The sequence below is a fragment of the Lutjanus erythropterus genome, chromosome 6 (assembly GCF_056507025.1).
Source record: "Lutjanus erythropterus isolate fLutEry1 chromosome 6, fLutEry1.hap2, whole genome shotgun sequence".
In the NCBI taxonomy this organism is placed as follows: domain Eukaryota; kingdom Metazoa; phylum Chordata; class Actinopteri; order Lutjaniformes; family Lutjanidae; genus Lutjanus; species Lutjanus erythropterus.
In genome coordinates this window covers 13048946-13063448 of record NC_139322.1, presented here as the reverse complement: position 1 = coordinate 13063448, position 14503 = coordinate 13048946, and the positions used below count along the sequence as shown (strand labels likewise).

Here is a 14503-nt window from a genome sequence, read left to right as displayed (position 1 = left end):
TGGATCAAATTTAATGTGATTTATTATGGTGTCTTTACCACCCACTATGATCACCTCAAACATGGGCCAACAATGAATTGATGAAACTGAATGGATTTGAGGTTAGTAATATTGAGAAAATACACAAATTTACACGGCAATGGAATCAATAATAATAATAAGAATAAGAATAAGAATAAGAATAATAATAATATTACATGATAATAATAATAGCAGTAGTAGTAATAATAACAACAACAACAACAACAATAATAATAATAATAATAATAGTTTTTGCTAAGGTTTTTGCCAATAATCTATAATAATGAAAATTAGGGATGAACAATATATTTTGATGGAAATTTCATATTATTTTTAATCAGATATTGAATAATATAAAATTATAGCCAATAAATATCAGTTATAATAAAAAAAATCATGACTGTTTATTGTGATTTTTGACAAATCATAGACAGACAGACAGACAGACAGACAAACATACAGATAGATAGATAGATAGATAGATAGATAGATAGATAGATAGATAGATAGATAGATAGATGACAGTTGAGTCAGTGTTTTTGCTGATAAATAATCATCTGTGGATATAATGACCAAGTGGGTTAAAGCAAATGATAGAACAGATACAACAGTCTGGTATAGAAAATGACATCACTTTACATTAATGCATAGTCCTATTGGTAATGTTAGAAAAAATACACATAGGCCTATATATATATATATGGTAATGGGATAGTGTATTTGAATCTCTAATAATAATAATGATGATAATCATAATTAAAAGGCTGTACCATAATAATTTTTAGCCACCAGTCTATTGTAATGAAAATTTCAGATAAATGACACATATGTGAAATTACAGCTACAAATGCAAGTTAAGACAGTATATCATCAACAACCAGAAATGCTGCCGACTCCTCTGGGGTCCACACTCACACACAGTGATAAACATGTCCCAAACTGTCCCAACTTTTATGGAACATATTTCAGGCATTAAATTCAGAATGAGTGCATATTTACAAAAAAGTTTTTCAGTTTGAACTGTAAATATCTTGTCTTTGTATTGTATTAAACTGAATACAAGTTGAAAAGGATTTGCACATCATAGGATTCTCTTTTTATTTACATTTTACACAACATCCCAACTTTTTTTTGGAAAGGGATGGTTGTACTTTCCTTTCAATGGCTACATTTACATGCACAATAATTTTCCACAATATAATAATATTCTTGATTTGATACACATCATGTAAACAGCATATTCCTGTTGGATATTCTTAATTGCTGATCATATTTACCCTCACTTTGTTTTACTTTGGAAAAATGTGCTGTCTGTATTCACTGAATATAACAGAAATCTCAGTTTACAGTTCTGTTTGATTAATTTACTTTTTCAAATTTTCTATTCACTAGTCAAAATTCATTAGTAAAAAAATGTCTTTCTTTTTCTACATCTAATTGTACAAATAAAAAAAACTGTTAATTTTACAAATCTTAATTTAAATCTTCATTTATTTATTTTCTGCATTTTTAAATATATCCTTTGGTCTTCCCGGTATATTTGTAAGGTATTGAAATGTGATGGTCATGTGATGTGATGAAAAAGATGTTGCATGTTTCGCTTTACTCTCCTGCCAGCTGCAAACGAGGACAGACTATGAAAATCCTGTGGATGAATCCAGGTTTGTGTGCCTGCGTCATCTCCAGAGAGGAGGAGGTGTGGCATGAAGCAGCCCCAGCTCCCTGCACACCCTCACAGGTGCGTTCAGGTATACTTCCTGATGGGGAAGAATTTGAATAGTGCCATGTTGGGAGCTGAGCGATATCACTCAGCTCCATACAACTGTAATTATCAGTCTTAAACATAAAGGCTGGGTAACTAAAGTACACACTAGGAGGTGACCAGCCTAAACAGGTTAAATTAGTTATGCAACTGGAGGACGGGGTGTGTAGAGACTCTGAATCTACAAAGGGCACTGATCAATCTCATGCAAGTCACGGGTGCTCAGCCAGTCTAACCAGTGGGAGTGTCTTATGTATATCTGAAGGGAGCTTTGTCAAGTGGCATCATCTCAGTACTTGAGCTTGGATTTTGGGATGACAAATGTTACCTCAAAGACTGTGTTGCACACTGGTGTTGAGGAGGTTGAAAGATGGAGGGTCTAGTAAAGTGTGTGGCAGCTAAATAAGAATAAATATTACAATATGCGGATTTTTACTGGCCTTCACACCCGCAGTCCTGTCAGGAAACAGGTTTGATACCAACATTTTTATTGGTTTAAAGACACAGTAAGCCCAGACCATACTAAGGACCAAAGTCTGTATTTTGGGCCCTGCTGCATCAATAGCTAAAATCTGTTTCAAGCTGTCTAATTTAGTGACTCAACTGTAGAGAACTGTAATCCAAAAATGGAATTCTGAGTATTATTTTAAGCCCCAGTCTGCTTAGAATTCAGTTTAAGATTATAACAGCTTTCCATGCTCATCTTTTTAATTCTCTGTGAGGGAATTAAGCCTTAGCATTTATTTGAGTCTTGTCAAATGGGAGTCAGTGTCATATTTTAACAGACTTACCTTTTTCATAAGATGCAAAGTAAAAATTTAGATGTACTCAAATACTACTTAAAGGAGCCCTGTGGGGTTTTCTTGTATGTATATAGTTGTTTTACATTCAGTGTTACTTACCAAAATGTATTGTATATATACTTTCTCATAATAGTCCAAAAGTCCTATTTTTACATTATTTTTCAATTGACTACATCAGTGTTTAGTAACGTGAAGCAAAAACGACTCAGGGACCCAACTCACATACAAACAGCTCCATAGTACTAACATACTAGAAAATCCATAGGAAGCCTTTGTGATGCAAGTTTATACTACATCTCAGAGGGAAATATTGTGCTTATTACTCCACTAAATTATTTTCAGATTATGATTTTACATAAAAAGTATTAATAATCCTGTGGTTTCCATTCCCTAACATTTTTTGGCTTGTGGTTAAGTGTGTAGTTGTTACCCTGTCAGATCTGTCTGACTTGCAGTAGTGGAAAGTGACTCAAGTGCTGTGCTGAAGCACAATTTTGAGGTACCTGTCCTTTACTTCAGTATTTCCTTTTCATGCTTCTTGTACTTCTCCTATACAATTTAGAGGGAAATGTACTTTTTACTCAACTTCATTTGATAAGCTTAGTTACTTCAATTCAGATTATACAAAATACAGCAAATTCTTATGTATTATCAATAAGTATACAACTATTGATTGGTGATATTCACAAGTTACCTCCAAATATATACCTAACCTTTACCAGCCACAACATTATAGTAATGTTTACATTATGGCATCAATTATATAATATACATTTTTCTGAAATAGGTTATTTTGCATTAGTATTACTTTTTCAATTTTTATGCCAGTACTAATGTAAAATTTTGAATCCAGAACTTTCACTTGGCACTATATTTCTACACTGTGGTATTGCTTCTTCAGAGATCTGAGTACTTCTTCCACCACTGATGACTTGTAGCAGTTCCAATCAAGATGTCTCCTCAAAACCTCACACACGGTTTCATATGATGTCTCAGTCCAAAGAGGTCTCTGTGGCATAACTTTTTACCACTTTTGTTCATTGATCATCTCAAGAGTATTCGGATTTGTGTTAAAATAATTTCTTGTAATTTGAGGGCTGGGGTTCAGTCCCCTGCCTTCAACAAGGCTAACAATCAATCCTGTAATCAAACCACAACAAAAATTCCCCCACCATATCCCAATGAAAAGCAAAAACATCCAAGTTTCATTTCATCAAGCCACACCTTTATTTCCATCTTGGGTATAAATTGTATAAACGAGCTTAAATCAGCAACCTTTCTTCAACCCCACATTGCCAGGGTCCCGTTACATTGTCAACTCCTGCAAAGGGAACAAAAAAGTTTTAGTATATGTGATGTGTTAAGATTTTTTTCCTACATTTTAACAATTTCTCTCTTCTCAGGACAGAAATGTTGGCTTCATAAAACTCAGAAGAACGAAAGTCACTGTGTTAATCATCACGGAAGAGTTCTCCATACACATTCATCTACACAGGTCTGAGCAAACCATTTAAAATGGGCTCCTAAATAGAGATGCCAAACCATTAGAAATAGTATTAGAAAACTTACCATAATAGCGTTAACAATGTCGTTGTTGTTGTTTTTCAGGGCGCGTACAGCCTTCGCCCGCGACACGTTGGCTTGTGACATGACGAGCTCGATGTCCTTGACCTCAACTCCGGTCTCATCAACCTGTAAAAATAAAAGGGGATTTTTATTATATTTCTTTACAAAACAAAAGTGTAGATATTCATGTGTCCATCTTCACATGAACAAAACCACATCTTACCTCTTCCTCTTCGCTCTCCTCCTGTACTGTTGGCGTCTGTGTGTTTTCCTGGATGTTTGATACAGCTTCTCCCTGTACCTTGAATTTTTCTGCGGCGGCCAGCTGGGCTTGCTGGGAAAGATCTTCGATCTAGGGCACAAAGAATATTATATGAAATCAATGCAACATCCCCACAGTATCATTACCTGAATATTTCAATTAGTATTCTGCTTCCTAGTTATTTTTATGCTTTGTTTTCACTTAAATGTTGATTTATTTATTTATTTTTTACTTTTACACAGTTGGAGTTGATGTATGACATTGTGCTAAATAAATAAAGACTGACTGATTATAAACAGATAAGACTGGAAAAGACCAGGACATACATCAGGGCGGCTGGTATCGTTTCTGGCTACATACCTTAGCTTCACCGAAGACGATGTATGTGTCTGATGCGGGACTCTTGTAGACGTCTGGTTTGGTAATGACGAACAGGATGTTCTTTGACTTGCGAATGGTGACCCTGGTGACCCCTGTTACCTGCCTGAGACCAAGCTTTGACATTGCCTGCAAGAAATAGAAGTTATCTTACAAATGTGGCCAAATCTGACATTACAAAGAAAGCAGAAAGTGCCAATTACATTATGAAACAAGAAATATAAGATCATTCACCTTTCGTGCCTTCTTTTCACTGCGGCTCTGTTTGGCTTTGCTGACAGGTTCCTCATCTATTTCGGCAGCTGCTGCAAGCTGTAGGAGACATTCATCCACATTTTATATCAAAATGTGCAATATAAAATTGTAATGCTAGTCATTGTGTACACACTTTCTCTTCTCAGGACAGAAAGGCTGGCTTCAGTAGACTCAGAAGAACGAAAGTCACTGTGTTAATCATCACAGAAGAGTAAAGGACAAACAGCATCTGAACAAAATGTTTTACATAAGCAGTTGATGCCATAATGGTATTTTCTGTTCCAGTTCAAGTCAAGAGGGAACACAAGACGCAAACCCAGACTGAACTCTCACCTGAGCTTGCTGTGTCTGTGTCTGTGCAGAGTCCTGTTCCTCCAGCTCAGGGACTGAGTCATCGCTGTCTGACTCGGTGCCAGATCCTACAGAAACCATGAACAGAGACCAGAATTTAGTCACAGCACGCCACCTATTAGACATAATGCATGTTATAATGAAAATATGCTGCAATCAATCCTTGGGAATAAAAATTGGTTAATACTGATTGAAAAAAATGTATATTAATTTTTACCATAGATGATCTATACCAACATGTTGAAAAAAAAAAAAACATCAAGGTTAAACCCAATAACCATTAAATTGTTGAAAGAGTCACTGATGAGAGCTAACTTCAAATCTTAACTACTTTGTACTTCAAGTATGTATTCACAATACCTTCCTATCGAATTCCACATTTATCAGACTGACACAAGACTTAATAAATGGACCATTAGACACCACATTATTGCACAAAATGGCTGAAAATATGCAACAAAACTGACTTGTTTCCACTAACAGGAGCATCAATGTTGAAGCAAATTTGATGCAAAGTTGAGGTATGCTTTATAACCTTGGCTTTGTAAGAGAACGACACATCTAAGTATGGGAGTAGTTTCAAGAAAGACGAGACAGTTGGAAAACAGACGAAAGACAAAAGACAAAGAAGAAAATACCCTTGTCGTTCTTGATCACAGGCTCCACCTTGGCAGGGGTTTTAGCAGGTGTGGGGGCAGGTTTGGGTGATGAGACGAGTTCAGATGGAATTTTATCAATTACCTCAACCTCAGGTTTAACAGGGGCAGGTTTTGCAACTGCCTCAGCAAATGTGAGTTTACGGGGAGCTGGGGCAGGGACAGCAGGCTCAACCGGGGCTGGGGCAGATGAAGGCTCAGCTGCTGGTTTGGAAGGCTTGGCAACCTCAGCAGGTTCAGCCTTAACCTCAGCAACTGGCTCAGGAACCATTACCACTGGTTTAGGTTCTGCAGCCGGTTTGACAACCTCAACAGGGGCAGGCTTGACCTCTGCATCTGGCTTTTCAGTTTTAGGAGAAGCAGCTTTTGTTTCTTCAAGTGGCTTAACGGCCTCAACAGGAGCAGGTTTAACCTCAACAACTGGCTTAACCTCAACGGGAGCGGGTTTGGCCTCAACTGGCTTAACCTCAGAGGGAGCAGGTTTGGCCTCAACAACTGGCTTAACCTCAGCGGGAGCAGGTTTGGCCTCTACAACTGGCTTAACCTCAACAACTGGCTTAACCTCAGCAGGTGCGGGTTTGGCCTCAACTGGCTTAACCTCAACAGGAGTAGGTTTGGCCTCAACAGCTGGCTTAACCTCAGCGGGAGCAGGTTTGGCCTCTACAACTGGCTTAACCTCAACAACTGGCTTAACCTCAGCAGGTGCGGGTTTGGCCTCAACTGGCTTAACCTCAACAGGAGCAGGTTTGGCCTCAACAGCTGGCTTAACCTCAACTGGAGCAGGTTTGGCCTCAACAGCTGGCTTAACCTCAACGGGAGCAGGTTTGGCCTCAGCAACTGGCTTAACCTCAACAGGAGCAGGTTTGGCCTCAACAGCTGGCTTAACCTCAACGGGAGCAGGTTTGGCCTCAACAGCTGGCTTAACCTCAACGGGAGCAGGTTTGGCCTCAACGGGAGCAGGTTTGGCCTCAGCAACTGGCTTAACCTCAGCAGGTGCGGGTTTGGCCTCAACAGCTGGCTTAACCTCAACGGGAGCAGGTTTGGCCGCAACAACTGCCTTCACCTCAACAGGAGCGGGTTTGGCCTCTGCAGCTGGTTTAGGAGCTTCAATGGGAGCTGCTTTAGTGGCCTCAACGGTTGTAGATGAAGCTTCAGTGACCACTTTAACAGCTTCAACAGGGGCAGACTCTGTGACTGCTGTTTTTGCCAGCTCAACAGGCATTTTAATTGGCCTCTCAGGTGGGATAAGTGGGGGGAGTTCATCATCAACAGCTACAGTAACAGGAGCAGGTTTTGGGGTCTTAAATTCAACTGATTTGGGAGGACTAGTAGCAAGAGTATCTGAAAATGAAACTGGAGCTGCCACAGCAGGCTTTGAGGTCACTTTAAAAGCAGGTGGGGGCAGTAGGGGCTGTGATGGTTTATTTTGCTCAGCTGGGGCAGGTTTAGCTTCAACTACAGTTTGCTCAGGTTTAGCCTCTACTGGTTTTTCAACTGCTGCTGTGGCCTTGCGCTCCTCAGGGGTGGGAGCAGGCACAAATCCCTCTCCTTTCTTGGGTTTCATTACTTGTTTGCCAGCCTTAACAACTTTCGGGGTAAAGCGGTTAGCCTGACTGGCAGAGGAGCCACCTGGTGAGGAAGCTAGGGGAGATGGAACAGGTGACAGAGGTGTAGAGGAGGTAGATTTCGGTGAAGTGGGGGAAGAGGAAGAGGCAGACATAGAAGATCGTTTTCTTCTGCCAGGGACAGCCTTTGGGGCAGAGGGACCCTGCGCACTCTTGGCATCTTTGCCTTTGGGCTTTGCAGGGCCAGAAGCTGCCCGAGGTTGCTGGGAGGAAGCTGGGGCAGGAGGTGTAGCTGAACAGAAAAACATTTTTTAAATAATTTTGGACGGGAGAGGGGCAGTCTTGCGCATGCAGGTTAAACGATCAAAAACCAAGGCGCAAACTCCTTGCTTTGGGGTTAGGAAAAGGACACACCTGCCTAACTTTTAGAGCTCGATGCAAATTGCCACTCAAATGCACAGTACATACTACCTCCACACGGAAAACCACATTCTATATTTAGTCAAGATGCACTTAGGACAAACTCACATTTGCAATGCATAACATTACCACCTCATGAAACCTTGCACACAGCAAGGGCTATACTACCTAGACATAGGTAAATGCACCTGCTATTGCACCACTGAATGGCCAACACCTGGCCAAATAAATTAAGTATTTGTGTTTTAGAAGTAAAATTTAAAAAAAGAATGAATGATAACCCGTTTAGAAAAGATGACAAAACTACAGAAAAGTCATGACCCGGAATAACAAACACTGTACCAGACGCAGCAGGCTGACTTTAAGCCATTTGGCAAATGTTTTTGTGCTACAATATACCACTGGCACCATACTGTATATTTTAAGGGAAAAATATGAAATTGCATGACACACCACCACTTACAAAAAAACATCATAACAAATAGGTAGAGAAATGTAGAGATGCACTGATCCACTTTTTCCAGTTATGATGAATCGAATGTTTGCAATGTGTTTGTTCAAAACATGGTGGTTTATGTTGTGATTGTATTTTTGTGCTGGTTTATAGTTTTAATCATGAGTGAGGGAGCTACTAGTACATTTCTTAACTCCAAATGTATTTTGCAGGGCTGTGTAGGGGATGTGTCCCCTAAGCTTCATACAGTGTTTGTGAAAACTGCTTACTATCTAATTGCACATCATGAAACACTATTTTCACTTACTTGAAACATAAGAATGAAATTTGTATTGGTACACGATATGTGATGACTAAGTTACCACTACCGGCCTTCTATACCAATATTGGATCGCACCGATCCCATCTCTACTCACAAGGTCCATATAAACGTGGAGAGCACCCCCTTGTCACAGAGGATAAACCAACCTGACAGGTGGCGTGTGGAAAGAGGTGGGCCATCACATTTGGAGGTCTCCTTTGACTGAATGGCCTTTGCGAGAGGTTTAACAGGTTCTTCCTTGGCAGGAGTTTCATTTTGAATAGCCACATCGACATTCACATCACCAGGTGATACTTCATCTTGAGCTGCTTCTAAGCACGGATTGCTCGGGTCTTCTGTCTTTGGGGACTCAGTTGCCTTCCCATCTTCACTGTTCACACTAAGGTCTTCAGGAGCAGATGGTTTTGGATCATCAGGGGTTTGTTCTGCCACTGCTTCAGGTTCATCTGCAGGGGCCTTTGCTTCAACAGAAGTCTGCTCAACCTCTGGGCTGACTGGTTCTTCTGCTGCAACCTCTTGGATGGCTGATTCTGGAGCAGCAGCAACCTCCTGGCTGGCTGATTCTTCAGCAGCAGCAACCTCCTGGCTGGCTGATTCTTCAGCAGCAACCACTGACTCCTGGCTGGCTGATTCTTCAGCAGCAACAACTGACTCCTGACTGGCTGATTCTTCAGCAGCAACAACTGACTCCTGACTGGCTGATTCTTCAGCAGCAACAACTGACTCCTGACTGGCTGATTCTTCAACAGCAACAACTGACTCCTGACTGGCTGATTCTTCAACAGCAACAACTGACTCCTGACTGGCTGATTCTTCAACAGCAACAACTGACTCCTGACTAGCTGATTCTTCAGCAGCAACAACTGACTGCTGACCTTTTGCCTCTTCAGTTGGAGCTGGCTCTTCAGCTTGTGGCTCTTCTGTGGAAGCAATGGGAATTTCAGCAGAAGGCACAAACTCCTTGGGAACTGGCAAACCAGCTGAATCCCCTGTTGGGTCAGCTGTGGCCTCCTGCTGTGAGTCAGGTGTTGCCACCAACCCAGTCTCTTCAGTTTTCTCGGTTGTTTCTTGAGTTGCAGCTACACCATTGGGTTGATCACAAGTAGTCTGAATTGTCGCTTCTTCTGGAACGCTTATCTCTTCAGCAGGAACAGTGGTTTCTGGAGGATTCTCCAGAGGGACTGCCTTGCTCACTGTAGGAACAGCTGTCTCAGGAGGAGCTGAGGAATTCGATACTTCTGAGGCTGATAGGAAAAGCAACAGGAGTAACAGCGGGAAGAGAAATCACAGTAGTCGTTTCATGAATATACTGTGAAGTTAAAAAGAAACTGTGCCCCACACGTGAACAGAAACGATGAGTTTGTGAGTTCAGCGAAGTGGACTCTTGGTTTGACAAAGTAAAAGGAAGTGGGGGTGCTGAGTGCACAAAAAAAAATAAAAAAAATAATAAATCCCGAGTCCCAAACTCCATGCAGGGGTTAAGTGTTAGATTAGTGCTGAAAGACCTCTTCTATTCCAAAAAGGCAGACAATGCATGAAAATAACCTATAAATCCATTTGCTAACTCAAAACCTGAAGTTTACAGTTGAATGTGTGTATGTTATTGTACTGCTTCATGGTAAAGTGTCTGTAGAGTCATTAATTAACTTAAAAAATAGTTAATTTAACATTCAAAACAATTTTACAATCAATTTCAAAGGCATTTTATTCAAAGACAAGTCAATATTGGTCAACATTAATGGATGGCTATGCAACATTATACCAACATAAATATATCCCTATTACATAATGACCCAACACTTGCCCTTATTGTGAGTAGTGTCTAGTAATGACCCATTTGAGGTTGAAGCTGCATCAGTAACCCTTAGGAAACACATTTAGTGAAATGCTTTGTCCCTTCTTCTCATACATCCCCTGACCTTCTCTGTGGATTGTTTTGTTGTTGTTTGTTTGTCTTTTTGTTGTCTTTGAACAGATGTGATGTTAAACCCAAAATAAGCAATATTATTTTGGCAGTGTCCGCCATGGCTCAACAGAACATAAGATACTTTCCTCTGTGTATTTTATCCTTATAGGCTGCTTGACAAGCATTCTAACAATCACAATGAACTTCTACTTAAAGTGTACCAATCAAACCCCAATTTAATTGGTATATTTAACTGTTCAGGATAGTTTTAATGTAAAATACCAGTCAGTGTAGTTTCTCAACATTTACTCAAGTTAAAGAACAATGTCAACAGCTTTTTCAGTTGAACTATGAACAGTGAGAATCAAAAAAGCAATATCAAATAAATATAAGGGCTAATAAATTATCAGACAATAATGTCAACTTAGATTGTTTTTCCTTATTCCTTAAATTGTAGCTGATTAAAATCAGCTATAATATCTGATGATGTCAAAGCATTTAATTTGTATTCTTAGACAGAACGTACCCTACACATGGGGTCCAGAAACTACAAGTTACAACGTCAAAACAAATACATGACAGCTTCTATAATTACATTCAAAGTTCAGTAGATGGCACTGAATCCTCTAGGTATTTTGCACTTGATTTGAGAGGGATAGCTACTACTGCCTGATGAGCTAACCTGTTAGCCTTTTCTCTGGTGCTGGCTGCAAATGATAAGTTGGTAATGAAGTCTGCCCCACCCATGAACATGCGCCTCCACCCACTTACAGATCATTCTTAGAGGAAGGCACTGAGGTGCATGCTGGTAAAAAAAAATAATGCCCAAAAATGTAGAAAGCATGTAATTGCAACTGAAAAGTTATGCTTACTCATGAACAACTATTCACTGCTGTGAAGACTCCTTGATATAATATTGTAACTCACACCCACCCAGACTTCACCCAGCACGGACACCAGATAAATCAATTCTTCGTTTAATATAACTCGTTATTACCCAATTTCAGGTCTGTGTACGATATGCTAACTGATTATCTTCAAAAGTTGTCCATTATTATTCTAGTCTTTGATGCCAGCATAATACCAAAAAAAACACTTAGTGTTGAACACATGTATACCCTAAAAAACAACAAGTTGTTTAAATTAATGGCTACAAAGGAGGCAACTAACACTATTTTATGGTCAGACTGATACATGCAACATAGTATGACTTGTGCCATTGCTACCATGGCTACTATCAATTTACACAAGGTGGCTTTTCAAGGCATTTTTGTGCACAGGGAAAACCACACCCAACATCATGCATTGTGTGCTAAATCCAGTATTGTCAGTGTAAGTCACCACACACCATTGTGAGTTTGTGTAAATATTGAGGGGTCCTGGATTACTCTTTTCAAGCGGAGCCAAGTCAAGCAATATCACTACTGCAGATCCCTCAGACAGCAAACTACTCTTACAGATGTCCCAACACATGGCTGGTGATAGTCAAAATAACTGTCACCTGTTTCGTCAACTCAGCCAGCTGATCCTCTACTCAACAAATTACCCGCTATACACAACTATTTGTTGACCAACTCACAACAATTTGAGTTCCAGGACCCCAATGTTTTTAATATGCAACATTACCATGCAGGTTTATGAGAAGTTAATATATACGAACCAGTCTCCACTTGAGGCTGCTGCATCTCCTGCTCGGTAACTGGGACCGTTTCTGTGGCTTCGCCAGGCATGGTTGCTGGTGAGAAAAATCAACGCAAGACAGTTTATTAGCTCAGGCTAAACCTTATTAACGTCAGGCGGCGTGAAATAAATGCACATAAGTAATTTAAGCTAACTTATGACACATAACCGATTCACTTAAATTAAAATGGATTAAATAATCAATTCTGACACAGTCTTGCAGTTGTCACAAGCGTCTGAACAGGTGACGGAGCCCACGCTTTAACTTGTTAGCTCAGCCTGTACGTTTCTCTCTATTGAAGCTACATTTAGCTCATGTTAGCTTCGGTCAGCTAGCCGGTTCTGCCAGCCTTAACAGGGGAAAGCTAACGGCCAATAACTAATAAGTCTACACTCATATTTGCTCCAATTCTGGTCTGAGTAAAATGACCAGCTAGCTGTCACACAAAATCGGCCTCTTATCACTTGTCACACGGCGCATGGCGGCCCTGACAGGCTGCTAGTAACGGTAGACTGTTAGTCATCATGTTCCCCCATTTTGAGCAGGTAATCAGCGCTACAACGACATATATATCACTGAACCGAGAGGCTACACAGGAATAATAGCTGTACCGGCCTGATGCCCGTGTTTTAATCTAACACATGAAATCATTTGTTCAGACAGAAATATGCGAATAACTGCTGGATGATATTGGATTATCAGCGGAGACACTCACCGACTTGGGATGCTATATCCAAGATGGCTGTGAGAGAGAACTTCTGACCCCAGCTTCACGGTAATATCCGGTTTAGAACAGCGAGTTCTACTTCCGGGTCATTTAAAGGCATAAACTGTATATATATATATTTTTTTTGTTTAATGAGAAATAATAATCATATCCACCTAAGTATAATAATTATTAATATAAATATAAATTGTACTTTTTGCACAGCTCAATTTGACACAGTGCTCCATCTTTCATGGCATTGTCAGTACTCTAAAAACATATTAAAAAATGTTTCCAAATATATTTTGTACAAAGAAATTGCATTATTTTATGAACATCTTATATTTGGATTCTTTACAGATTTTTTTTTTTTTTTTTACATATTTTACATACATCATAAATACATTAGTTATTCTGGCCAAATTCTATATTCAAAGTCAAGTTAAAAAGCCCTTTTTACTATCTTATACAAAAGCTTTGAACAATACATAAAAGGTATTAAATCTTGTTACTTTAAGAAGCCATAACATGTTAGCGCATGTGTAAAATATGTATTTGTGCAAAGATGTGCTTCAATAAAGAATTACTTGTTTAAAAAAAATCATATCCGCATACTATGGAACCCCAGTCATGAATAAGTCAATAAAACATGTTCTTAAGTTGTTTTCATTACGTGATACGTAAAAATTCATTTGAGACAAGCCCTCTTCCTTCTGTACTGTAGATAATTCATTCATGTATATATATATTTTATTTTAGCTTTTTTTCATATCTGTAATTTTGTTCTGGTTTTGTCCTTGCTCAACCTGACACATATCTTTGATGAATGAGACCTGTAAATTTGTTTTGTTTTTTATTTATTATGTGCTCCATAAAGTATTAAATGGAAGCCCATTTCTGCCTATATGATGGAAATAAAACAGGGATGCAGGATAAATAAATAAATTATGAGCCAATAATGGAAAATTTTGAATATTATTTATTATTGTGATAATGAAATTTTAGCTGATACATATCTCTTATAATTTATATGTCAAAGCATTAAATTTAAATTCTTGAGCAAACTGTTGAGGTTTTGGAGGCACTTTACAAGAAAAAAATGAATGAACACTTGAAGAGTCAGATCAGTTCCTTGTTTTTGTTGTAGTAGTGATGTGAATTTGATTTTGTTTAACTGCGGAATAATGAATCATCTCTCTTCGCTCACTACATCTGAGCCTTTCTTACCCTTGGTGTGAAGAATCTACAGATTATATGAGCTTCTTTTTAAAATACAAATATATTACATTATTGGTTACCTTATCAGTCATGAGAAGCAGGTAATTATCGGTTATCATATCAGCTGCATAAAAATCCATATTCGGCAGGCCTAGAGAAATAGAACCTGTAAATCAT

The 14503-nt window shown here is 39.1% G+C and overlaps 1 protein-coding gene and 2 non-coding genes across 9 annotated transcripts; all 3 read right to left on the bottom strand.

Moving 5' to 3' along the window:
* Positions 1-3789: 3789 nt before the first annotated feature.
* naca (nascent polypeptide associated complex subunit alpha) lies at positions 3790-13197 on the bottom strand. 7 transcript variants are annotated; one of them, XM_084720666.1, is made up of 12 exons: positions 13118-13195; positions 12382-12456; positions 7040-7911; positions 6692-6730; positions 6560-6598; positions 6037-6484; positions 5381-5466; positions 5027-5104; positions 4775-4921; positions 4376-4504; positions 4156-4278; positions 3790-3907 (listed from the first exon to the last, which is right to left on the bottom strand). In XM_084720666.1, the coding sequence occupies exons 2-12, from the start codon at positions 12449-12451 to the stop codon at positions 3893-3895; spliced, it is 2046 nt and encodes a 681-aa protein (XP_084576792.1). In that variant the 5' UTR covers positions 12452-12456; positions 13118-13195; the 3' UTR covers positions 3790-3892. The 7 variants fall into 7 exon arrangements, with proteins under 7 accessions (XP_084576792.1, XP_084576789.1, XP_084576791.1 ...); XM_084720663.1 differs by having other exon boundaries at positions 6037-6598; positions 13118-13196; XM_084720665.1 differs by lacking the exons at positions 6560-6598; positions 6692-6730 and adding an exon at positions 6863-7021 and having other exon boundaries at positions 7079-7911; positions 13118-13196.
* LOC146324981 (small nucleolar RNA SNORD59) lies at positions 3981-4054 on the bottom strand. The gene has a single exon (XR_014771158.1). It is a non-coding gene; the product is annotated as a small nucleolar RNA SNORD59 (small nucleolar RNA).
* LOC146324980 (small nucleolar RNA SNORD59) lies at positions 5185-5258 on the bottom strand. The gene has a single exon (XR_014771157.1). It is a non-coding gene; the product is annotated as a small nucleolar RNA SNORD59 (small nucleolar RNA).
* Positions 13198-14503: the final 1306 nt, after the last annotated feature.